At 39.1% G+C, this 27,080-nt stretch overlaps 1 protein-coding gene across 2 annotated transcripts in view; it reads right to left on the bottom strand.

The window, feature by feature from the left end:
• Positions 1–3,758: 3,758 nt before the first annotated feature.
• The window catches only part of SUMF1 (sulfatase modifying factor 1), a 75,165-nt gene continuing 51,843 nt past the window's right edge, over positions 3,759–27,080 (bottom strand). Inside the window, exons 7-10 of one of the 2 annotated variants that reach the window (XR_015732680.1) lie at positions 22,115–22,228; positions 11,326–11,449; positions 11,063–11,122; positions 5,955–5,969 (exon numbers count right to left, since the gene is read on the bottom strand). Coding sequence is in view for 1 of the 2 variants with exons in the window: in XM_034431657.2 (XP_034287548.1) it covers positions 5,856–5,969; positions 11,063–11,122; positions 22,115–22,228 (288 nt within the window). In the remaining variant the exon portion in view is untranslated. Of the gene's footprint in view, positions 5,970–11,062; positions 11,123–11,325; positions 11,450–22,114; positions 22,229–27,080 lie in introns of both variants that reach the window. The other variant, XM_034431657.2, reaches the window with a different exon arrangement.

The following is a 27,080-nucleotide window of genomic DNA, read 5'->3' as shown; positions in this document are numbered from 1 at the left end:
CTGAAAGGACTAATTCCATTATTGCACTTAGACAGACCACATTTTCCAATACTGTACTCAATTCCGGTCAATTGAAGGAAGGATTCACATAAAATGGAACTAGTCAGAGAGGAAGTCTTACAGAAGAGGAAGAAGAAAAGCAGCACGTTGTCACATTATGTACTAGAGGGATTGCTACATAGAAGGTATTGGTTTGTACCATGCCAGCCAAAGAGAATAATAGCTAAGTTACAGGAAAGCAGATTTAAGGAAATTGTACACGGACAAAAAAAAATTCTCAGTGCTGAGAATAGTTTAATAATGGAACATAATTGTATCGGGAAATGGTTGTTGGATGGATTGAAACAAATGGGTGTCCCCACTAAGGCAAGTGTAAACACAAGGATGGCCCCTTCCAGTGCTCTGCCATTCTGTTATTTGCCTGCAAGGGTCGTATTTCCACAATAATCATATGTTGGTACAGCAGGGATCTGAATGTTCACTTGATTGCTGTTCAAACATAGATATCTCCCAAGTTCAGATGTGAACTGGAAGGGGAACAAGATGAAGACTTCTAATTGATGATTATATGCCATCATATAATCCCGCCTGGACTACTGCAATGCTCTCTACATGGGGCTCCCCTTGGGGTGCACACGGAGGCTACAGTTAGTCCAGAATGCAGCCGCGCGGGGGATTATGGGAGCGACGGGGCGCTCACTTATGACACCTCTCCTGCGCGAGCTGCACTGGCTTCCTGTGGTCTTCCGGGTGCGCTTCAAGGTGTTGGTGACCACCTTTAAAGCGCTCCATGGCTTAGGGCCGGGGTATCTGCGAGACCACCTTCTGCCGCCAATAGCCTCCCACCGACTGGTTCGCTCGCACAATGAGGGCCTCCTCAGGGTGCCGTCAGCCAGACAGTGTCGGCTGGTGACCCCCAGGGGGAGAGCCTTCTCTGTGGCAGCACCCGCCCTCTGGAATGACCTACCCCCTGAGATACGCACGATATCAGACCTCCGGACTTTTCGTCGGGCCCTGAAAACACACCTATTCCATCTAGCCGGCTTGGCTTGATCCCATCCTCTCTGTTTTAATTGAATTCGGTTTTAATTGGGTTGTTTTTAATATCTTGGGCCGAAATTATTTGTTTTTTAAATTGTTTTTAAATTTTATATACAATGTTTTATCTTGGCTGTACACCGCCCTGAGTCCCGCAGGAGAAGGGCGGTATAGAAATAAAATAAAATAAAAAATAAAATAAATAAATAAATCAGATCAGTATGGATTCTTAGTTACCATACATAGCTTTTTTCCAGGAGGATTTTTTTCCCAACCTGATCTTTTGGTAGTGATGAAATCTGCAGAAATGCTATACTATCAATACTGTATCTTACACTCCCATCCCGAAACCTGTATAGATTGATACAGAAATATCAATCGAAGCTACTAATTTAAGCAGGCCTCAGATACACAAAATCCCCTCTTCCCTGTAGTATCATGAGATAGGAGAAGAGAAATGCTTTAATAATAACTTAATAGTGCAAAGAAAAACCACAATATGTGTATTATAATAATAACTAAAGATGCCAACCTCAGCTGTTGGTGAAACATCAGGACAAAGAACAGTAGCCCTTGGCATTCAGCATGAAAGCTCATTGCTGCTTCAAAGAGCATAATACCCCTTTTGCATTAAGACTTTGATTACTTGTGACATAAACTAATACAGATTTTGTAGGAGAAGTTGTAATTTACTTAGTTCCCAGCTGGACTGACAAAAATTTTCGATGATGCGGATGGATAAGCAAGCGGTTAAGAATTACACAAATTATACAGATATTCTAATGGGCCTCTATCTAAAGGCCAAATAGTTAAGAGTACTGTACATATTTTTCAGTGTGGAAACATTAATAGATTGGTACTTCATTTTGATGAATTAAAGACAGAGACTTCACTACATAATGAAATGAGAAGCCTTCAAGTGGGCCAGTTTTTATTCCGGACAGATGTTTAATTCAGATAATTAGAAAGCTTTAAGTAGTTCTGCTTTTCACTAGAATTTTGCAAAAATCTACTAGAATAGTATAGTATAAACATCCACTCACATTCATTCCTAACTTGAAATTCCAGCATGAAAAATGATCCACATTCAGGAATGCCTCTATGAATCTACCCACAGGAGGCTTCATTTAAGCTTCTTATATTCAAGTCAGTTTCTCAAAGCATTGCAGGGCCAGTGTGAGCTTTTCCTTCCCTTTGTTTTCTTCCCTGGGACTTTAAGACAGCCTGAAGAGCATTGCACTATACCCGGTTTTCAATTATAAAAGGAAAATGGATAAGCACCTGAGTGTGTGCTGAAGAATGACTTGTGTTGTGAGAGAGAACAGAGGAAGAATTTGCAGTTGAGGGAGTAAAGCAGCCATTAGCTCAAATGGGTTATGTCTATTTGTTCAGAACTGTTTAAAATCATGATGGCAGTGGAAAAAAATAAGAGTTATGACTAGTCCTCAAAATTTTGGCTGTCCCAGCATTACTGGGGTCAGCCCACATTTGATTACCATGCTGCTGCTGCCCATGAACCCTAGTTTCAGCTTTGGAAGCCATATTAAGCCGGAAGCTTCCATGCTGCCACCTTCTCATGTGTGGGAAAGTAGGAGGGGGGATTTAGTAGAGGGGTTGTCTTTAGGCATAATAGCATTCTTCCTGTCGGTCAAGGTCAGGCCGATCCTGCATCTGGAGAAGGAGTGGTCGGAGTGCTGTCTCGAGATGGGACGGATGGTGATTGGAGCATGTGATCAACTGAGGAGTGAGGGGACGGTTTTGGGGGGTTTGATTTACTGAGGGAAAACCCGGACGTCTCAGATTTGGGTTTTCCCAGATGTGCCAGTTTACCTATTCTAGTAAATAGAACTTTAAAAAATGCTTGCTTCAGAGTTTTTACTTGGAGTTGGGTTTGTTTCTGGAACGCTGACACCTAGTGCCCGCCAATGCTGTCTAGCATCACCCTGTTCTACCCCAGCTCTGGATTTCCGAGGATATTGACACACACCAACGGTCCTTATCAAATTTATTAAGTAGCAAGAAGACCGGCAAAGGTTGGCAACCAGCTCAGAAAGCAAGATATGATAAACCAAAATACTCTGATAATAAATACTAGTTGTTTCCAGCAAAAAAACACTAGCTGCGTGTGACTTAAATAGGCTAAGAGAGTGGCCAATTATTCTCAAGCCCTACTCTTGAGTAGACCTCCTCCTCCTGAGTAGCCACTCCTGCCTTTTGGCAGCCCTGCGTGCTCGAGCATTGAGAAGAGGCTCATCTACTTCATTCTCTCCACTTGAAGGAACCTCTGGAGGTTCTGAAGGCCCTGGCTGAGTCTCTGCCTCTGGCACCACATCCTCTTCAGCCTCCTCGCTGTCCGACGCGAGCGCTGACTGTGCAGGCTGCTGACGCGACACCACAGCAGCCTCCTCTTCATCAGCCACGATCCGCGCAGGCCGCTGGCGGGCCACAACACACCCTGTAGGACTCACTAGCAAGGGGTTGGACTAGATGACCTCCGAGGTTCCTTCCAACTCTGTTATTCTATTTTAAATATGTTAAGAAACCACCCTCATTTTGCCCTCAAGTAAGTAGAGAACTTTTTTGAAAACAGCACTTGCTAAAAGCTCTGAAGACAGTAAGCCAGGATTTGGGTTGCATCACATTATTTACTACACATACTGCTTCCTTCATTTTGTCATCCTAATGCTTTATATATGCCTTTAAATAGCCACACTTAGCCAAGGAGTTCCAAAGTTTTATTAGATACCTCCCACATCTCTACAAAGGTCTGCTGAAAAGAAATATCAACAGCATACTTTGTAATAAGAGTGGACAGGAAAATATAACCTGACATGCCTTTATGCACATTTTCCATATTTGCATTATACGGATGATTTATCTCAGGATTGTCGTAGTAATTCCCTGAAAAGATATTGGCAGATACTTCCATCTATAGCCCTCAGGTTCTTTAAATACAGAATCATATAGTTAAAAGGAGCCATTTAGGGAAAAAATACATTTTTCCTTACATCAGCTGGTGGAAAATTCTGTTGTAATAGAATGAGGCGCCTGCTCCACAGAGGACCCTAAAATAACTGTCCTCTTCCAATGAGAGACAAGATGGGATTCAGTGACAAGGAGTTAGAAATTACTTGTCCCCAGAGGTTGTTCAATGGAAGCTCTCAAGAGAAGCAAAGGCTTGAAGTGTGCGCTTCCTGATTGGGCCTGGGGTTTAGCTCCAGAGCCTCAAGACTATTGGAGCTAGTCAAATCAAGATGGCAGGTATAAGGCAGGCACACCAGGGTTGCTGTCCTTAACGGAGTTCCTTCCTTCCCTTCCCTTTTAGATACCTTTCTAGCTTCCTAATACTTGATACAACTGTCTTATTCCCCAATAACTTTGTCACAGGTTCTTTTACATATATCCAGGTCAATGGGTTCCAAAACCTCAGAGCTCCAGCACAACCATACAACATACCAGGCAACATACACACAAGCACTCAAAAAGCTAGTGCACACTATTTACTCTACCATTCTTCTACAATTCTATACAACTCATGTTCTTCCACTACTTCTCTTTGTGACCCCTAACTTCTGGCGAACGATAACTCTTCTATTTGCTTTAGGCTGCTTCAGACTTCTGCAATCTCCCAAATACAAACCAGCTTCCCTCTCATACCAACAACACCTAGCTGCCTTTCTACTCAGCTTTCATAGCCACAAATTGCTGGACTACTTCGGGAGAGATTTTAAAGGGGCGAGGCACCACAGCCCAGATGCTGGCTATTTTGCAGGCAGCCTGCTCCCCCCCACAGGCTTATTTTATGTTAAATAAAAATAGTTTATTTTCTATTATTCCTGGTAGGGGAGGTGGTCTCCACACATTCCAACACTGCTTGGGCCCTGTAATCTTAATTAGATTACAAACTGGGGACCTTCTAATAAAAACCTTATCCTTGTTAAGAGGGAGTTCTTTTGCTGCTCCACATAGATTCCAGTGCCCACAGGGGGCAGCTGTCTCTTGAATTTACACTTACTGTAAATATTTGCCCCATAGAACTCTTTCGATGGGGGGAGGCAAGAAAAAGTGGCCCCCAAAATTTAGGTACTGAGGCTGGAAAAATGGAGGTCCTAGGAAGTTATCTGCAAAGCTTTAGGTCAGGAATGTTTCTCTGCTATAGCTGCTGAAGAAATCAATAATTATAAGAACTATCTTCATGAAAAGCAACAATAAATCATACTAATTCAAACATAAATTACATCAGTGTATTTCAGAAAACAGATAATGGCTTATTTTCAAAATTAAATTAAAACAGATAATCTTGAAGAATGTGAATTGGACTTAAGACCCACTGAAACCAATGGAACAAGAAAGTAAGATAAACATAACATAAATAACATACAAACAGCTTTGAAATTTCTTTGGATCAGAGTAATCTGTGATGTGTTTTTTATCCCCACAAACACTGTGTGCTATTCCATCTTAATTAGAGGCATATTTTTTTAAAAAAAAAATTAAATATAAGATGCTTAATTACTTCTGTAAATTGATCTATCATTTGAATGGTAATGTCTTTTATTAAAAAAACAAAACTATGTCTGATATGATTTAGTTCTTAAATTTAAAGCAACTCAATAATCAAATGTATTTCACATAAGGCGCATTAAATGAAAAGGCAACCTAAGTTCTTTACCAACCAGGGATCAAAGAAAACAAAAGCTGCTGGCTGAAATATTCAGAATTTCCAGTATCTTCTATTTTGGCAAGACAAATGTAGAATCTTTTGAGTTGCATCCTTTTTTGCAGATCTCTCTGTCCTCCAGGGCTGTCAAGCTTTGTCACTTTAAGTAGGCTGGCAGACTGTCAGCAGCGCAGCGGAACCCCAGATTGGAAGCTGAGCTGTCAGGCGTATTTTGGCTTCGGGCTGCACATCGATATCTATAGCAATAGGACTAGGAAGGAGAACGAGAGGATTACCACAAGTGTTCCCATGGATGAAACATATCATAGCAGCTTTGCCAAGATGGCAATGCAATAGCTGCCAGGAAGACTATTAGTCATTGAATGGAATCATTTTCTATCTAGACTTCATTAAACAGGTGTCCAGAATGGTGCTTCCCATCGTGACAGAAACAAATGGCACCCAAAGATAATTTGATTCTTACCAGTTTGAAGATACAGGTTAATTTCTTTTTAACTTCCTCCTCACTTTTTAACACCTTTTTAATTTTATCCCATGACTCCTCGTGCCCTCCCGGCAACCAGTTTAGTTTCCTTGAAAAAGAAATCACTTTATCATTCGAGAATTGCAGCTGTAGGCAAATAAGAAGATCTTTGTTGCCATAGTGATTTCAGTGTCCTGTCACAGTGGAGTGTCACAGTGTCTATGCCAGACAGCGAGTATTTGTGGTGATACATTGAGATGAAAAAAAATGATAAGAGAGAAATGTATTCTGTCTCCATTCTTAAAGCCTCCAATCTCCAAATTAATCATAATCCTGGGGTTATTGGGCTAAATGAATCACATGGAACTACTGCTTTTCCACATAGCAGCTTTTTATCGGAACTAGTTGTATATTTTCGGATGTATTTTGCCAGGAATTTTTTTTTGGGTGCAGGGAGGAATACAAGAACTACTGTTTGTTTGCAGTGTCAAAATATATATATATCTGACTTGAAAGTTGTCTAGGGACATAAAGTTTAGTGGGAACAAACATCAATCTATTTCAATGGGTAAAATTTTATTACTTATTATTTAATCTTTTACATATTAAAATTCATATTTTAACTTTATCTTAAAAGTGCTGTACTATTCTAAACTGCATACACATTTTTTAAATTTTCATAATTTAGATTTTAAAGCTTTGCACAGTATACCTTCTTGTTCAATTCTTTTTTTCTCCTAAGAACTTTAAGGCTTTTGATATGGCTTGCCAGAATTTTGCCAGTAATGAGCCACAAGTTATTTTTGATAGATAGATAGATACAGTGGTGGCTTTCAAATTTTTTTACTACCGGTTCTGTGGGTGTGGCTTGGTGGGTGTGGCATGGCTTGGTGGGCCTGGTAGGGGAAGGATACTGTAAAATCTCCATCCCCACCCACTCCAGGGGAAGGATACTATAAAATCTCCATTCTCTTCCCAATCCAGGGGAAGGTTACTGCAAAATCCCCATTTCCTCCTGATCAGCTGGGACTTGGGAGGCAGAGAATAGATGGGGGCGGGGCCACTCAGAATTTTTACTACCAGTTCTCCGAACTACTCAAAATTTCTGCTACCGGTTCTCCAGAACTGGTGAGAACCTCCTGAAACCCACCTATGGGTGGGTGGGTGGATGGATGGATGGATCGATCGATCGACAGACAGACAGATATGCTTATATCTGATACTTGTCCTAATAAAATAATTTAGTAAGTCTTATGTCATATAAACATAAAGAAAATAATCTTTAAATATATATAATTTTGCATATCATGCATTCAGGTTTCTTTTTCAATTCTCAAGACAGAATTTCGAATGCTTGCATATTTGGGATTAGCAAAAATATATGAAACTTCAGAGAAAAAGGAATACTGTGTTTGTATGATGCCTGCTTCTCTTAAGCAGAACATTTTTTATGCAAATATGAAATACATATTTGTACAGCACAAAATGATTTTCCTAGTATAAACGTTTCCTTAAATAATACTTTGTGTCACAGTTTGTCTGGTTGGGGTTCTATTTTCACAATAAGCATTTTCTGGCAGGCAAAATAACAAAAATAAACCAGCATTTAATAACTCTAAATCTAGAAGTGTTACTTTATCTCTCATCAACTGTTCTTAGTGTCATTCAAAATAAATTAGAATATGATCAAAATCCAGTTTTTAAAAAATCTAACAGAATTTATGCATTTGTGCTTTTCTGATAAAATAGTATAGCAAAAAGAGCAAATTACAGGAACTTAATATAACTAAAAAATGAGGGAAAAGATTCACTAGGATTTTCCTTTTTATATTTAAGGAAAAGTGCTTCACATAATTGTACAGACCCCTTGCATCCTGGACATAAACTGTTTCAACTCCTACCCTCAAAACAACACTATAGAGCACTGCACACCAGAACAACTAGACACAAGAACAGTTTTTTCCCGAACACCATCACTCTGCTAAACAAATAATTCCCTCAACACTTTCAAACTATTTACTAAGTCTGCACTACTATTAATCTTCTCATCGTTCCCATCTTCCCATCGTTCCCATCACCCATCTCCTCCCAGTTATGACTGTATGACTGTAACCTTGTTGCTGGTATCCTTACGATTTATATTGTTTCCTGATTGCTTATTTGTACCCTATGACTATCATTAAGTGTTGCACCTTATGATTCTTGACGAATGTATCTTTTCTTTTATGTACACTGAAAGTGTATGCACCAAGACAAATTCCTTTTGTGTCCAATCACACTTGGCCAATAAAAAATTCTATTCTATTCTATTCTATTCTATTCTATTCTATTCTATTCTATTCTATTCTATTCTATTCTATTCTATTCTAATGCAAGGTAAGAAGTCTTCACTACCTTTGATTTGTATTTAGCTTTATTATGTCTATACACTCAAGATGGACCGAGACTTCATGAAACTATTTTTCATAAATGTGCTATTTATGCTTTCAAGTTTTGAAAGCAGCAGGAACTTTTAGCAGCCTTAATAAAGAAAACCTATCCTGTATACAGTAGACTAAAATGGGCCATATTACTTATCTCTAAAGAAAACTTTTATCCTGTTAATTTAATCAGATCTGCTAATTAATGTGTGACATTAATTTCACCTCCAAATAAGATCAAGTAGAGTATTTGATCTCACAAAAGAAAATGGCAACTGTGTTACACAGAAAGTTTTTTCAATGCTTATTAAATAAGATTTTTTTAAAACATTACAGAAGAAAAAAGTATATTATTTTTAATTAGAATAAATTAAACAGGGAACGTTATTTTGCTTTGCTTTGATTTTTCAAATACCTTGGCATTCATTGCATTGGGAATTAGCCAAATGAGTGCATAGGCACATGGACACCTTCCCATTTATAAAATTGGCTTAAGACTTAGCAGTTGCTGACTGCTAAGAGTCAATATTTTTTTTTAAATGGATTTATCCTCAATTTTCCAGATGTTCTCTTTTTAGGCAACACTTTCACGATTTTCCATATGCTGATGAATACACTATAAGAAGAACTTCCTTCAGTGCAATTTTTTCCCTTTTGTGCACCATGGGAAAAGTGAGTGGCCTTTGAGGGAAGGCATGAGGGCTGCAGTCCAAGAAATGAGCAAGGCAAAGAAAAAGACAAAGCTAGGACAACAACTGAACTACATTTGAATTATATTTTAAATATTTTAAAGGGATGCATCATTTTAACTAAAAACAATTTAATGTAATTAAATGCAATTAAAATAAATTAAAATGATTATTTATCACATTTGTGATTCATTTTCCTGTGTGTCATTTTAAAAATCACAATTTGGCAGGGACTGCTCAAGGGACAGATGGCAGCTGTGGCAAAACCTTTGTAAAGTTCATCCTATAGTCAAGTTGTGTCCCTTCCTGGACTAATCATCTCATAACTGGACTACTACAACATATACTACCAGAATGCCCATGTAGACTCTCTGGAATCAACAATTGTTGTTTGTCATCTATAAAGTCCTTTATGGCAAAGAGCCTAATTATCTGAAGGACCGCCTAGCTCCAATGATTCCAGCCTGTCCAATAAGATCAGTGTGAGATGCTCCAGGTTCATTCAATTAAACATGTTGACTGGAAATTCATTTGCCTCCCACCCTATTAAGAGTCCTGCACGATTTTAAAATATGGCTTTATTTCTAGATCTGGAATAAGGCTGTTTGTTGAGCCCCTGACAAATTTTGTATAGCATGGTTTTTGTTTTGCTGATTTGGGAGTTATTTTTATCTAAGCATATATACTGTATATTCTTGGTTTTGTTTTTGCTTTTTTCCCATTTTGTAAATTGCCCAGAGTATAAATGGACATCCTTCTAAATCTAACACAACAAGCAAACAAGCAAAATGTGTATGGAAGCCTTGTGGCTGCCAAATGTGTATCTTTGGGGCCTCAGTTTCTGTGCTTCTGCTAAAAGGGTCTTCATCCCCATTCAATATGGCTAGTGAAAATCTAAAAATTTCTACAGAGGTTTCCTGCGATCCTATTATTGTAATTGTTTGTGACTAAACATAATAGGGATGCAAAGAGCCAAATTGATCCTCAGCCACAGAAATCACTGGAATGACTTTGGAGCAGTCACCATTTTTCTATCCTGCCAATTCTATAGGGTTATTGTGGGGAAAATTGGAGGAGAGTAGTATTGAATAAGTAATAACAAATAGCAAAACAAAAGCAGAGCTTGGCTTCTTCATTTCCTCTTAGGTTAAATAGATTTTGTTAGCTGTGACCCAAAGCAGGGACCACTGAGCTTCCATTCAATTATACTGCTCTTGCATTATCTGCCTGCATCTTTTATATATTACAGTAATGGTTCTGGAAATTTTCTTAGAATAGAAACCTTGGGCTGAGTAATGAAAAGCCTTGGAGACAAAAACTGGATGAAAAATCAGCCTGCAATCCTAGAGCTCCCCCATGAAGTTTAGCTTGTTGTCCAATGTTTGTTGTACCTGTGATGGCCATAAAGGTTTTTCTTTGCCTCAAAATGGCACTTAGATATTCTTTAAAAACTCTAAAACCTCACAAGCTGGCAGTTTTAGAGACTAATTGCTGGAGACTGTCAAATTCATTGTTGTCTTAAGAAGACGGGACAGCTAAATTGCCGTCAAGCTAAAATTAGAAGACAATTGGCATTTTATCTCAGCTCAAATAAACTCCAACTAGAGCTTGCTTATTCATCAAGTTATTTCTATTTGACGTGCTACTTCCAAGAGGCTCCTGTCTTCAAATATTCACAATTTATTTTTTTATTAGCTTTTACTGGATATACAAATAAAGACTGCAGATTACTATCATCAGACCAATAATATAGAAGGCCTTTTATCATTACCTTATGGCACATGTAGGATCCACCTTTCTTCACTCGGTCCGACCCTTCTGAAGGTCCTTTCTGGGGACAAAGGGATACCTATTATTGTTGATCCATACAAGACTAACTGTTAGTACCAATCAAAGGAATTCAGAGAGATTTCTTGGAGGGCCGAGTATGTCATTGTTTATAAGCATACTACAGTTAATTTTTACAGCAAGAAATAACAATTGCAATGTTTCAGGAAAGATGACTGGAAGATAACTTGGTATAATTGCTCTAACCTCAATACACAGCTATTTCAGTTTTAAATAGTGGCTCTTCTGTCAAGTCTGCAAGCAGCATTCTATTTTCGTTTCCCTGTGCGAGCGTGTAATGCATAGCTAGGACTTGATGACAATACTGAATCTGTGAATTTGAAATGGATGGGAAAAAAAAAGGGATTAGCAAAAAAAATCCCCTTTTTATGGAGCTGTTAAGAACACAGTGGCTCAGTGGCTAAGATGCTGAGCTTGTCGATCAGAAGTTCGGCAGTTCAGTGGTTCGAATCCCTAGCACCGCATAACGGGGTGAGTTCCCATTATTTGTCCCACCTTCTGCCAACCTAGCAGTTCGAAAGCATGTAAAAAATGCAAGTAGAAAAATAGGGACCACTTTGGTGGTAAGGTAACAGCACTCCGCCCCTAGAGCCAGAAACGACTAGCATGCATGTGCGGGGAAACCTTTACCTTTACCTAATTTTATGCTGATTTAAGAGTTGAAGATCTCTGGTTAATTTGGCTTTTGCTGAAAAGTAGTTGAATGATGGCTTTGGTGGTTGATCAACATTCTAATAACATTTCTTGAAGCTCAGCATTATGGAAGTCTCGTTCTTCACACTAGTTTAGAAGGCAAATTCCCAAAGTTTAACATTTCCTAATTAGATTATTTCTGCTTGAAATCTGTTTTTTGTTTTTTTGTTTTTTTCAAATAAATGAATAGCAAATTAATTAATTAATTAAACTCCTGGGCAATCCCCATCTCTTCCCCTGCAAAATCCTAGGAGCTTCTTGGCCTTACTTATTCAGTGTAATTAGCAGCAGTGGCTAAGTTTATAAAGTTTCAATTACCTCATAGCCAAGATTTTCTGGGCAAACAGGTGCTTCGAATCTGTTTCAGATTTGCCCCTTTCATACATACATTTAAAAGACCTAAACACCTCTCTAGATGGGAAAGAAGTAACAGAACAGGGATGATATCTGACAACAATTTTGAACTTGTTACTGAGATTTTAACATGTTCATGATTGGGTGTAAATAACAGACTTAAATAAAAATTTAACACCCCTAACTACTTTTAGTTCTCCTTATATTCATATGTTATTTAAAAACTGATCTAAGAACTCTTCTTGGCCCTGCAAAAGCAAACATTAATTTAAAATCCAATAATCCTTAATGTAACAGAATTTTACATTGTCATGCTCCATGTATATGATTTTACATGATGTCTACTCTTTCTCTTTGGAGCAGAGGGGATATTTTTCTATTTTTACATTATACATATCCTGTGTGGTGCTTTCAGTTAGATTGGTACTATATCAGTGGTGGGTTGTCCCCGGTTTGGACCAGTTCTATAGAACCGGTAGTAAAACCAGCGGGAGGCTCCACCCACTGACCCTGATGTCATCAGAAGCGATCTGCACATGCACAGAAGCAAGGCACTTGTGCGAGCGAAGCAAGCACACGCACGCTATCCCATTGCAAACCGGTAGTAAAGATAAGTAGAACCCACCCCTGTACTATATGACTGGATTCGCCCTATTTTGACTTTATTAGACATAGGTAGTCAGATGTTATTCTATGGAATTTAAGCCCTGTACTGTAACATCCATTGCTTTCTACTTTGAGAGCTTATGTAAAGGTGGATTACATATGCCATTCTCATAGATTCTGTATATCCCTTCTGGCAATCAAAGAGGATCAGGACCTGGATAGCTCCTGAAAAATAATCGTGTAAATGAATTCAATTCCAAGTAAAGGTTCGAATCCCATAGAATAACATCTAATTACCACCACTAGTGTGAGATAGGATGGAACAAGTCATATAATGTTCCAAGTATGATTGTAACTTCTTCCTCCAAGGACAGCTCTATTTTTTTACTTTGTAAAAAAGGGAGAGGTCTGGCCCTAGATCCCTGGATTGTGAAATAATTTAGGGATTGACTACCTATTTAATATCTACATAAGCTTCTGGCACCGGTTTTCTATTGGCATGGAGTGAATTACACAGCTGTAGCTTTCTGTTCTCAGCTGCCCAAGTGATGCCATGGTAGTTTGCAGTGCCTAGAGGCTATGGGAGTCTGGCTGGGGAAGAACAGGCTTTGACTCAACCACAGCAAGACTGAATGGCTGGGTTTTATTTTCCATGACTGGAAGGATTGCACTTCATCAGAAAAATAGTTTGGGAATTCTTCTGGACTAATGGTTTCTGGTTCTTGATTATCAGGGGGAAGCCCTGGTCATTAGGGTTTTTGTATAAATCCGTCTTGCACATCAATTGTGCCTGTTCCCATAGGACTGTGATGGCGAACCTATGGCACGTGTAACAGAGGTGGCATGCAGAGGTCTCTCTGTGGGCACGCATGGCATCGCCAGCTGCTCTTCTGGTTTCTGGTGCGCACATGTGCGCCGGCCAACTAGTCTTCGTGGGTGCTGGAGTGCCAGAAAATGGCTTGAAAACTGCCTGAAAACAGCCAAAAAACCAGGCATGTGCATGCCGGCCAGCTGGTCTTTGGATTTTCGGTGCTCTGGTGCGCATGAAGACCAGCTGGCTGGCACACATGCATGTGCCAGAAACCCAAAGACCAGCTGGCCAGTGCATGCATGTGCACTGGCCAGCTGGTCTTTGGGTTTGTGGGGCACACACATGCACATCAGTGGTGGGTTGCCCTTGGTTCGCACCGGTTCTATAGAACTGGTAATAAAACTGGTGGGAGGCTCTGCCCACCGACCCTGACATCATCAGAACGTTTCTGCGCATGCGCAGAAGAGCGCACATATGCAAAGCTAGCATGCGCATAAGGCCCCGTTGCGAACCTGTAGTAAAGGTAAGTAGAACCCACCCCTGATGCACGTGTGTTCCTGTTTGGTCACTTGGTGCCGAAAAGGTTCACCATCACTGCCATAGGAGGTGATTCTGCTCATTATAATTTACCTCTTTGTCACTTCTTGGTTGCTCAAAAGGCATACTCAGTGCCATACCCCCATCTTGAAAAGCAAGACCGGGGCAAAAAGATATATAATGAGATGTAGTTGACTGTAAAATAAGCTAACCCATTTGTATAATTGATTTCCCATCTGCACATACCAACGTTTTTCTTAAACAAACTCAAATCACTTTCACAGAGAAACATGGAGGCATGTCCATACATACGGGTAGTTTTTAACGTACGACCACAATTAAGCCCTAAATCTTGATCGTTGAACAAAATGGTTAAGAGTAACACCTTCACTCAACAACTGCAATCCCAGTATTTCTGGTTGCAGTCATTAAGTGATTAAGTGAAGGGAGTCTCAGGGAAGTAGCGCAGGATGCCTGGAAAGATGAACCCTAAAAGCTCAACTTTGGAGCTGGAAACCCTCCCTGCTGAAATCCAAACAGGATTTTCAGCTCCTGAGTGAAAGATATTTGCACGCAGCCTCATCGGGCCTCTTAGGACCTCCCCTACCCCACCCACCCGTGTCAATCTGAGGCACCCAGTGCTGCTTACCTTATTGCACTGCCTCTCTACTGTCTGCTTGGATTTTGGCTCCCTCTCATTTCTAGGGGCTGACTAAAAGAGCTGCCTGTCAAAGGATCTCATCTCTCCCCTATGCATGGAAGGCAACGCCTTTGTCAGGGTACAGAAAGAGCTAAAGTCATCAGAAACTAAGCTCTGTTCTCAACCCCAGTAAAGGAATTCAGCTCCCCTTGGCAGGCTGTTCTTTCAGCCAACCCCCAGAGATGAGAGGGAGGCCTCTCAGCAGACAGCAGCAGCAGCAGCTTGCAATCTTCCCTGCCAGCTTCCCCTTTGATTTTCTTTGGAAGCCGGCAGAGAAATTGCAAATGGCGATCATATGACCATGGGGCGCTTGGCAACCTATCGTGTGAACAGGTTGCCAAGCACCCAGATTGTGGTCATGTGACTGCAGGGGGAGCAAAAGGCAGAGAAGCACAATTCTCCCTAACAGCATTTGAAAAAGCTTGTTGTCCAGCTTTTTTTTAAAAAAAAAATAATTAAACAATCTATACACCATTTAAACTTATAAAACAATTGAAAATGATTTTAAATGATTCTAAACTTCTGCTTGTATAAAAGGAGCTGTGATGCATAGACTGAAATAGATACTGAATAGATCTACTCAGCAACCATCTATTTCCAAAAGCAGAAAGGCTAAAATTATAGCCATCTCTAAGTTAAGAAGAAGCACTTATCATGTTCATGCTTGAATGCTTCTTGGCAATCTGATAATTTTCAGTTAACAAAACAAGATCAGGTCATCATTCTCTTCTTCTTTTTCACATACATTCAGACATAATGGCACCATCAACCATTTTTTATTACTGTTAGCAGCAAAATCTTACTGGCTTTCTACTAGTAACCGAAAGAAATGCTGTTCTGCCATTAATAGATTAAGTTGCCATGCTCACTAATATATTAGTCTCATGACTGGCAGTGTTTAGTCATTTCACACCTCACAGTAACTTTGTCTACATCTATTTAACAGACACCCATATTTTATCCTAGTAAATTTATGCAGTGTGAGAAAGAGTACTAACTTTTATCTACCTTGAATTCCCAGAGTATTTTGGTAAGTCCAGACCCTGATTTTGGAAGGTTCCAAAGAAGAGAAATGGATATGAAATCCTAAAACAGTCACAGATAATGACTCTCACTGCAACTGGAAGTCTAAGCATTTTCAATTTCAAATAAATACATATATGAATAAGTCAAACAGATTTATTCAACTCAATAAATCAATAGCGTTAGTAGACAATCACTTAAATATGAGCCAACAGTGTGCTGAAGCTGCCAAAAAAGCCAACACACTCCTGGGTTGCATTAACAGAGGAACAGAATCAAGATCATGTGAAATGTTAATTATCACTTTATAATGCCTTGATAAGACCACACTTGGCATATTGCATCCAGTTTTGGTCACCATGATATAAAAAAGATGTTGAGACTCTAGAAAGTGAGCAGAGAAGAACAACAAAGATGATTAGGGGACTGGAGGCTAAAACATTTGAAGAACGGTTGCAGGAATTGGGTATGTCTAGTTTAATAAAAAGAAGGAATATATATAGAATAGAATAGAATAGAATAGAATAGAATTACAAAGTTGGAAGGGACCTTGGAGGTCTTCTAGTTCAACCCTCTGCTCAGGCAAGAAGCCCTATACCATTTCAGACAGATGATTGTCTAATCTTTTCTTAAAATCTTCCAGCGTTGGAGCATATATATACTGTGTTTCCCCGAAACTAAGACCCTGTCTTATATTTTTTCGAACCCTGAAATAAGCACTTGGCCTTATTGCAATGCACTCAAAAGCCCAATTGGGCTTATTATCAGGGGATGTCTTATTTTGGGGGAAAACAGGGTATAAGAAGGCATAATAACAGTGTTCCAATATTTGAACACAAGGAAATGGAGGTCAATTTGTTCTCCAAAGCACCTGAAGGAAGGAAACTAATCAAAGAGAGAACCAACCTAGTGCTAAGCAGAAATTTCCTGACAGTTAGAACAATTAATCAGTGGAACAACTTGCCTCCAGAAGTTCTGGGTGCTTCAACACTCGAGATTTTTAAGAAGAGATTAGACAACCGTTTGTCTAAAGATCCCTTCCAAGTCTGTTATTCTGTTAACTTCATGTATGAATAAATCAGGCAAAGAAAGTAAAACACTGGTGAGTATTAGTACTAGGTCTTGTCACAACAGATGCCTCATTAGACAAGGGAAATATTTCCTAGTGTGATGCTGAAGCATTGCCAAGTATCCTGAAGAGAGCATGGTGGCTTAGGAAAGTCTCAGGTAGAAATAAATGGGGAAAAAAGTTGCATTAATGAGAAATTAAGTATCAACAAGTGGAAGGTATTTTTGCATGTATAGAACATTTGGAAAGATGTGCCTGCATTTGGATAGTGCCCACATTTATTATACTTACTGACATATCTGCATTAAGGCAACGTATCTGTTTCAGAAAATGCAAATGAACACAAGTACTTTAAATTCTAATCTCAAGTTGATACACAAACTATAGCATAAAAATAGAAGCTATTACAAAAGAAATTCTTGACGGGAGCCTTAATTACAATAACAAAGCATTCTGCTTGTTTGTTTGTGCAATCTGGAAGAATTTGTATTTACTACTTCATAAGAATTGATTGATTGATTTTATATCCCGCCTTAATTATCTTTATAAATGATTCAGAGTGGCAAACACACACAATACTCCTTCCTCTTCTTATTCTTCCCAAAGCAGTGAGGTGACCTGGGCTGAGAGAGAATGATTGGCACAAAACCATGGTGCTTTGGAGGTCTAAACAACCAACACAAAATAAGCAATTTTTCATTCAGTACCTAATTAAACAAGCAGTTCTATTTTGCCAGTTATTTAAGCTCGCTGTTTTGAAATGCCCCCATATATGGTTAATAGAATCTTGGAGAGAAAAGACTTTTATTTCACTGAACAAATTTGGCAATGGTTTATTTCATCATGTTTTACTGAGTAAACCACAACTGACTGAGTTTCCAAAGCAGTATGCAAACTGAAACCGTACCATTCAAATTTGAGAGAAGTGCGTGAAAACAATCACATGCATTTTGAGCCAGAGAAGGCTCTTTGCCAAAACAAAACAAATGCCTATCTAAAGCAACCTCATGCAGTTTTCCACAATGACTAACCATCTGCCTCCTGGAAAACCCACAAAGGATATGTGGACAGCTATGGCAATCTTCCTAAACCTGTTGCCCTGCATCTTACATTGAATGTATCATTTGAGACTATGAACTGGAGTTCCATAGTGAGTTAACTTGAAACAGAAGAATGAAGCTTCTTTCAAATTTAGCCCTTGGATGAAACAGGGGCAGGAAGTTCTTTCCAGACAATCATTCCATTTTACAGGCAGTTCTTTTTTTTGAGAGAAGAGGGCTTCCCCTCTTCTAACAGATCTAACAAGCACTCAAGAATTGTAAGCCAATTGAATTGAGTAGTTATAGAAATTAGATAAATACATCAGTGAAAAGTAGATAGAAAGTCCACAATAACATTAGTCAGCTGAGGTTTTTTTTTCCTTTCCACTTTATTTTTCCTTTTCCTTTATTTTCTCTCTCTCCCAGACTTTAGATTTTTTTTTATTATTTTCAGAAACACATAAACAGTAACATTCCTTGCATATTACAATATACATATAAGTCCGCTAGGTCAATTCATCTGCCCATGTATTTTCTTTAGGTAGCTCACTCTCCAAATTTGGACTCCTCAGTTAACAGGTGATAATTGTATACTGAATGAGGTGGCTGGATGGAATCACTGAAGCAGTAGGCGTGATCTTAAATGGACTCCGGAGGATGGTAGATGACAGGAAGGCCTGGAGGAATGTTGTCCATGGGGTTGCGATGGGTCGGACACGACTTCGTAACTAACAACAGCAAATTGTATACTGGAAACTTGACTAGATGGCTTAATGTGTTTAATGGCATTTGACAAACCTATCCCTGTGTTCAAACAATGCGAGGAGATTCACAGGTTTTGATTCTATTTTGGAGACTGAATAGAATAGACTGACTACAAAATTGTTGTAGTCAGATTAGGAATCTTGGGGTATCTAAGACACTATATGAACCAATAATCATATTTACCATAAAGCAGCTTCAGGCATTTAAAAGAGATCTTTAACTTGCCTGGCCCAGAGATACTCAAATCTGAGACTGCAAAAGCTAAATAATTCAAGAATAATTCTGTGGTACTTATATTTAACAACACAAAGGTAACATACATGCATACAGACATATTCAAGTTAAAGGAAATACCGTATTTTCCGGCGTATAAGACGACTTTTTAACACATGAAAATCTTCTCAAAAGTCGGGGGTCGTCTTATACGCCGGGTGTCGTTCTCCTGTAACCAGGCAGACCAGCCCGAAAGGCTCTAATGAGCCTTAAATGGCTCTGGCGATCCCAGCTCTGGCGATCCCAGCTCTGACAATCCCAGCTGAGTTCCCTGCAACTCAGCTGGGATCGCCAGAACCATGGCTCTGACGGTCCCAGCTCTGACGGTCGATCCCAGCTCTGACGATCCCAGCTGAGTTCCCTGCAACTCAGCTGGGATCGCCAGAAACCATGTAAAAGGAAAAAAGTTTTTTCCCTTTTACTCTGACGATCCAAGCTCTGATGATTCCAGCTGAGTTCCCTGCAACTCAGCTGGGATGGCCAGAGCCATGTAAAAGATAAAAAGTTTTCCCCCTCCAGCTTGCTTACCTCAGCTGCTAGTCCCAACGCTTGCCTTGCTTCGCTTGCCTGAATCTATTCCATCAGCAATCAGCAATCAAGCAAGCAGGGAGTTGTGGACTTCAACTCCCAGAATTCCTCAGCCAGCAAAGCAAAGCTGGCTGAGGAATTCTGGGAGTTGAAGTCTACAAGTCTTAAAGTTGCCAAGGTTAGAGACCCCTGTTCTATTGGGTAAGTTTTTTTCCCCTTTGGGATCTTTAAAAAAAATAGTCAATTGGGGTTTTTTTAGTTGTTCTTTTTTAGACCTAGCCATTTAAAGTTTAGGAAGTTTTAAATTTAGCTTTCATATAAAAATAAAAATAAAATAAAATAATATTTGTGCAGCTTTCTGAGATTTAGTGTGTTTCTGTAGTGTTTCACTCTAACTACACAAACACACAAAATCTCACAAAGCTGTATGTGGAATTTTGTGTGTGTAAAGTGTGAAAGTTGGTTTTTTGGACTTTATGTGGCTGTGTGAGGTTCCTGCTTGTTGCAGGGGCCATTTTGGGTCTAGCACAGCTGCTTTTACATTGTGGGTGAGCCAGTTGTGTTGTGTTGTGTGTGTGTAGAGTGTGAAAGTTTTTTGGGGGGGCTTTTTGTGGCTGTGTGAGGTTCCTGCTTGTTGCAGGGGCCATTTTGGGTCTAGCACAGCTGCTTTTACATTGTGGGTGAGCCAGTTGTGTTGTGTTGTGTGTGTGTAGAGTGTGAAAGTTTTTTGGGGGGCTTTTTGTGGCTGTGTGAGGTTCCTGCTTGTTGCAGGGGCCATTTTGGGACTAACACAGCTGCTTTTACATTGTGGGTGAGCCAGTTGTGTTGTGTTGTGTGTGTGTAGAGTGTGAAAGTTTTTTGGGGGGCTTTTTGTGGCTGTGTGAGGTTCCTGCTTGTTGCAGGGGCCATTTTGGGACTAGCACAGCTGCTTTTACATTGTGGGTGAGCCAGTTGTGTTGTGTTGTGTGTGTGTAGAGTGTGAAATTTTGGGGGGGGGGGCTTTTTGTGGCTGTGTGAGGTTCCTGCTTGTTGCAGGGGCCATTTTGGGACTAGCACAGCTGCTTTTACATTGTGGGTGAGCCAGTTGTGTTGTGTTGTGTGTGTTTAGAGTGTGAAAATTTTTTGGGGGGGCTTTTTGTGGCTGTGTGAGGTTCCTGCTTGTTGCAGGGGCCATTTTGGGACTAGCACAGCTGCTTTTACATTGTGGGTGAGCCAGTTGTGTTGTGTTGTGTGTGTTTAGAGTGTGAAATTTTTTGGGGGGGCTTTTTGTGGCTGTGTGAGGTTCCTGCTTGTTGCAGGGGCCATTTTGGGTCTAGCACAGCTGCTTTTACATTGTAGGTGAGCCAGTTGATGTTTTTTAATTTTATTTGGTGTGCATTGGAAGAGGGGTAGTCTTATATGGCGAGTATAGCCCAAACTCTATATTTTAACAGGAAAAGTTGGGGGTCGTCTTATACACCCAGTCGTCTTATACGCCGGAAAATACGGTACAAAGTTTAATAGCACTTGACTGCAGTAGATATTTTATATTTTCTCTTTTAAAAAATAGAACCTGAGCACATAGTTCTGTTATGAGCCCTGGCGGCACAGTGGTTAGAATGCGGTATTGCAGGCTAACTCTGCTGACTGCCAGGAGTTTGATCTTGACTAGCTCAAGGTTGACTCAGACTTCCATCCTTCCGAAGTCAATAAAATGAGGACCCAGATTGTTGGGGGTAATATGCTGACTCTGTAAACCACTTAGAGAGGGCTGTAAAGCACTGTGAAACATTATATAAGTCTAAGTGCTATTGTTATTGCTATTAAATGGGTGTTGTGATTCAAGCTCCGCTCTAGTGGAGTGCATAATGAATACACACATCCAAAAGGGCCAGTGCTTGACCCTTCATTACAACTACAACTCTTGTTTTCTATCTCTTTTTTCTTTCTTTCTTTTATCTCACTTTTTTCATATTCAGCTCAAGGCAGCAAACATACCTTGATTTTCCCCACAACAAACCTGTGAGCTGACAGAGAGTGACTGGTACATAAGTCTAAGTGCTATTGCTATCTCAAGTTTAAAAAGGCAATATGGTGACTTGCTACTAATGCTTATACTCCCTCCAAGAAGAAAAATCATTGTATAACTTTATTAGAAGAGTTCTAGTTTTACAGTCATAAATCTATTGGAAGTAAAAAAGTCGGCAACAAGAAGGAACTGTGCAGAATTCTCTCATGTGCCTAATGTTTAGGGCCACAGACATCAACTCACAGCACTTATATTTTTGTCTATTTTTACATTTTGTCATCATTATTTTGGAGAAAAATAATTCCCATCACTCATACAAATCATTCCATTGTATAAAACATTCACTCAACTTCATCTCAAAGTACATAAAAGCGGTTTGTAAAAACACAGCTACACTTCTGTTGGAAAATGGATACTCCTCTTGCAAGTCCAAGTCAATAACAACTTAGCTGGAAAATACATATCCTGGTAATCATGCTTGCTGCTCCATATGCAGCGTATCAAATTCTATAACGTGAAGTAGGAAATTAGTTGGAAGAGAGGCAAATCAGCAGTTGGAGATACTCACCGGGCTGTATGTTTCATCTGCAGAATGATTAATTTCCCACCAATCTGATGTCCACTCCCAGGCATTTCCCACAATGTTGTACAGGCCATAACCATTTGGAGGAAATGCTGTTACCTGCCTCAGGAAAAAAAATAGTGGTCAATGATGCAGAAAAATTAGATTATTTATCCTGTTAGTAACCAATGAATTTACTGAATGGGAAAGAAGAATTCATCTATACAATATAGCTTTTTTGTTCTTAATGAACATGATGATCTATGTTGCAATTTTCTCATTACTTAGAAAATAAAAAATCTTCCCTTAACACATTTCCTAAATTCTCATGTTTTACAGACAGACCCCTTGCCAGATCTTCAGTACTCTGGCCACAGAAGAATATCTAGTTATCCATTTAACCAATTTTGATATATAACAGGTTTTTTTAAAAAATGTCATTTTGCTTCAGCTCTGAATCATCAACATTCTTTTGATGGGTTCTTCATTCTTGCAGCTCAATAGCCTTGCTGAAGATGTTTCTTTAGAAAGTGCCAATTCTCTCTTGCTGCCAATAGTAGTAGTAGTAGTAGTAGTAGTAGTAGTAGTAGTAGTAGTAGTAATAATAATAATAATAATAATAATAATAATAATAATAATAATAATCTCTGCATGGCCAATACTTGAAAAGTATTGAAGGCAAAGCTGACCAGAAACTAACCTGGAACTGGTTAAGATCGGGAGTACTGAAAAAAGAAACAGAAAGCTTTATTTTGGCAGCTCAAGAAGAAGCCCTAGCCACAAACTGCATGAAGGCAAAAATTCAACATGTTACCACCAACAGCAAATGCCGCTTCTGCAATGAGAAAGATGAGACAGTCGACCACCTGATCAGTGGGTGCAGCAAAATTTCACAAACTGACTACCTACAACGCCATGACCGTGTTGCTAAAATCATTCACTGGAAATTGTGCCAGAAGTTTGGATTTGAGTACAGCAAAAACCACTGGGAACATCAGGTTGAGAAAGTTTTAGAGAATGAGAAACTCAAGATCTTGTGGGACTTTAGGATTCAGACTGACAGGCACTTGGTCCACAACACACCTGACATAACAATAGTTGAAAAGAAAAAAGTATGGTTCATTTACATTTGAATACCTGGTGATGCACGGATTGAAGATAAGCAGCAAGAAAAAATCACAAAGTACCGGGACTTGCAAATTGAAGTTGAGCGACTGTGGAAAAAGAAATCGTGTGTTGTCTCGATTGTAATTGGAGCCCTTGGAGCAATCCCCAAAGGGCTACCCCGCTATTTAGAAATTCTAAATTTGCCAGACTTGAACATTTTGACTCTACAAAAAACTACCTTACATCCTCTGACGATACCTTAACAGTTCCTAGGTCCTTGGTTAGGACTCGAGCTGCTGAGCTATTAACCAGCCTCAAAGGCTGTGAATCTCACTAAAGATTAAATAATAATAATAATAATAATAATAATAATAATAATAATACCAGGGAAAATAAGTTTATCAGACATTTAAAGAAGAAAAAAAGGGCATTGGAAGAATATCTGAAGATAGTGAAGAAGATATAATGAAGTTAGTATATCAGGAAGGCTTATGAATACTAAAGAAACCAAACTCTCCTACAAGAAAATTCAAATGAAGAGAAGAAAAGGGACATTGCAAGGTCAAGTTTTACATGCCCAATACATAGAAAAGCTAGCAGGCAAAGTAGATAACAACAAACTCAGCAATGGATAAGAGCAGGAAAGTTGAAGAAGGAGACATAAGGTCTCATTCTGGCTGTAGAAGACCAAGCCTTAAGAACAAATGCATACAAATCCAGAATTGAGAAGGCAGCCATAGAGACCAAATGCTGCCTCTGCAAAGAAGCTGAAGAAACAGTGGACCACCTAGTTACCTATATAAATATATATACCATAAATTTATAAATATATAAATACTATAAATACTATTACAAACTATTCTAAAAATACAAATTCTAGGTATATTAGTAAAAGAAAAAGCAGACATTCTGCGAACTCCGGAACTTTAAGACTCAGCCTGTGAAGGCACGGTTGATCCTGACCAAACACGGAGCAACCTGGCAGGACTGTCTCAAACTGCAATAGATAGGATTAATGAGAAACAAACCTGGCTGACCATGAGGTCACAGACAAGGCAACAAATCGCAATAACTGACAGGTTAACATCACCCCCCACTGATAAGCAAGCTAGGAGGGAGGAAACAGTAGGAATCCAGCATGACAACAGCAAAAACAACACAGCTGATTACAAGGGGGAGATGGCTGGAAGGGCCTATTACACGCGCAAGGGCTAAATTGATTAATGGCATATAAAGGCAGAGATCTCTGTAATGGTAGTTTAATACTCTAATGATGTCAGCAGATGGCTGACGAAAGCTTAGTAAAATAAAATTTTGATTCTTTTAAAATTATAAAGTTAAAATCTTGGGTGTTTTCCCGCGTCATTATAAGTTTGTTAGTTAAAATGTTTAGGCTGGTGTTCTCGGCTTCGTGCTTCCAGGAGCAAATTGCATTGCTCCTGGAAGCACGAAGCTGATACCTTTAACACCATCAAACAATAATGTGCCTATTCCAAGTCCTTGGGAAGGACTCGACTGGTAAATGCAATTCCAAACCTAGTCTAAACATCTGGTAGACTGTGAAACCAACCACAAAAACAATATACACTAAATGTATATGATGCCAGACTGCCAGCAACTCTGGCCAATTTACACAGTTGTTAAAAACATTTAAAAATACAAAAACAATATGAGCAGGTTACCTTTTTACTGCATGGATAGAGGTTTCCTATCCAATTCTCAGAAATACACAGTCATGCACAGGAAATCGTTTGTGAGAATTTATGTTAGGCCTGGATCAATAATGCAGGAGGCAAAGCAATCCATTTAAAAAGAAACAATACCTTGACCTTTTCCTTGGTAGGCGATAATCAAAATACATCAGTATTAAGGACCAAAACAACTCATTTTCATTACATGTACAGGTATGACTGTTAAGTTAAATTGTCTTTTTTTTTTTTTTGCTGACCCTGACATTTGTGATTGGAGAACAGTTTGTGAGAAGAGAGAAGTGCACTACAAAGCTCTCTATCCAGCAGACATAGGAGAGAAAAGCCAGATGTACCTCATTAACTTTTTTCCTACAAATTAATAGAGGTGAAGTTGCAATCAATATATAGAGTCAGCAGGCTCCACTCTCTCTGCCTATTCTCTATTTTTCACCAGAAGAAAATTAAAAGGTCTCTCAACCTTCCCTCCCCCTTCTATTTATATTTAGGCTTAATGGCAGAGGATCATTTCTTAGTGATTCTTCTTACCAGTTCAGAAATGGTGACTCTCTTGAAAATATCTTACAAAGTGACAATGTACATTACTACACTTTTGAAAATATCTCTTTCTTTATTGTTGATACAGTATTTGCACTAAGCATAGATAATGGAATAGCCAGAGCTGGAATAATTTCTGCCTTAGGTCACACTAGAAAGAATAACTGATGGGAACTTTTGTAGAAACTCTGGGGGCTGTACACAAGATTTGGGGGCAGGCCTAGATGTAGTTCTGAGACCTCACATTGTACCTCCCTCCCCAGGTAAATAGATCTGGGCTCCAAAAATCCAGAAGCCTGCTAGATGACAGCAAAAGATGCTTGACACTTACTTTTTGCTTAATATCTGGTTGTTAAAACTTTGCACCTTACGTGCCTCATTTACGGTATTTTAACAGCTGGATACAAAGTAATTAAATCATGAATTATTTTTCATTGACCATCACTACTTAACTTCCTTGTATCCTTGTAAAACTGTTGAGTGCAACAATGTGGTATAGTTAGATGATTTTACACTCTAATTAATAATCTAAGCAAGCTCTCTTGGGATGCACAGACTGTTACAGTTCAAAACAACTTGGTTTAAAACACTATCCTTGTGTGAATTTCCTTCTGATTTTCCTGATATTTATTTCTTTACAGATTATCCAAACACTGTGTGAGGAGAAATATTTCTCTTATATACAGTATGCCCATCACCATTTTGTAGGATCCTTGCATCTTTCATTTTAAATTGCTTTAAGGTTCCTAATTTAGGGGCAGCACTATTATATGCTTCCACACAAAATTACTCTGGCCCATAGGGAAGGTAAATGATCTACATTTTAGAATAGAATAGAATTTTTTATTGGCCAAGTGTAATTGGACACACAAGGAATTTATCTTGGTGCATATGTTCTCAGTGTACATAAAAGAAAAGATACGTTCATCAAGAATCATAAAGTACAACACTTAATGTTACTCATAGGGTACAAATAAGCAATCAGGAAATTTCCCTCCACTTTTAAAGATACCTTGTACAAAACCATCATACTTCACCTGCCTGACATTTCTTAGGCCTCATTTCCTAGAAAGGACAACTATGCCTGCAAATGGCATCCAATTTTCTCAAATAGTCAATAGTGATTGTCATAGAAGTCAAAAAGAATCAGAAAAAGCTTTTCATTAGGAGGGGGGATGACAAGATTCTGCTGCAGATCCAACATAGAATGACCACAGCTGTCATAAACCTATTTTCCCATATCTTTACTGATATACCTGATGATTTACATGTACCTGCCTCAATTGAGAGATGTATCTCGGAGGCCTAGTGGACAATCACTTAAATATGACCCAGCAGCGTGCTGCAGCTGCCAAAAAACCCAACAGAGTCCTAGGCTGCATTAACAGAGGGATAGAATCAAGATCATGTGAAGTGTTAGTACCATTTTATAATGCTTTGATAAGACCATACTTGGAATATTACATTCAATTCTGTTCACTACGATACAAAAAAAGATGTTGAGACTCTAGAAAGAATGCAGAGAAGAGCAACAAAATTGATTAGGAGACTGGAGGCTAAAACATATGAAGAACAGTTGAAGGAATTGAGTTAAGTCTAGTTTAATGAAAAGAAGGACT

Source organism: Pantherophis guttatus, chromosome 2 (assembly GCF_059756535.1).
Source record: "Pantherophis guttatus breed Tessera chromosome 2, ASM5975653v1, whole genome shotgun sequence".
Lineage (NCBI taxonomy): Eukaryota > Metazoa > Chordata > Lepidosauria > Squamata > Colubridae > Pantherophis > Pantherophis guttatus.
Note: the sequence above shows the minus strand (reverse complement) of the source record. Positions and strands in the feature narration are given on the sequence as shown.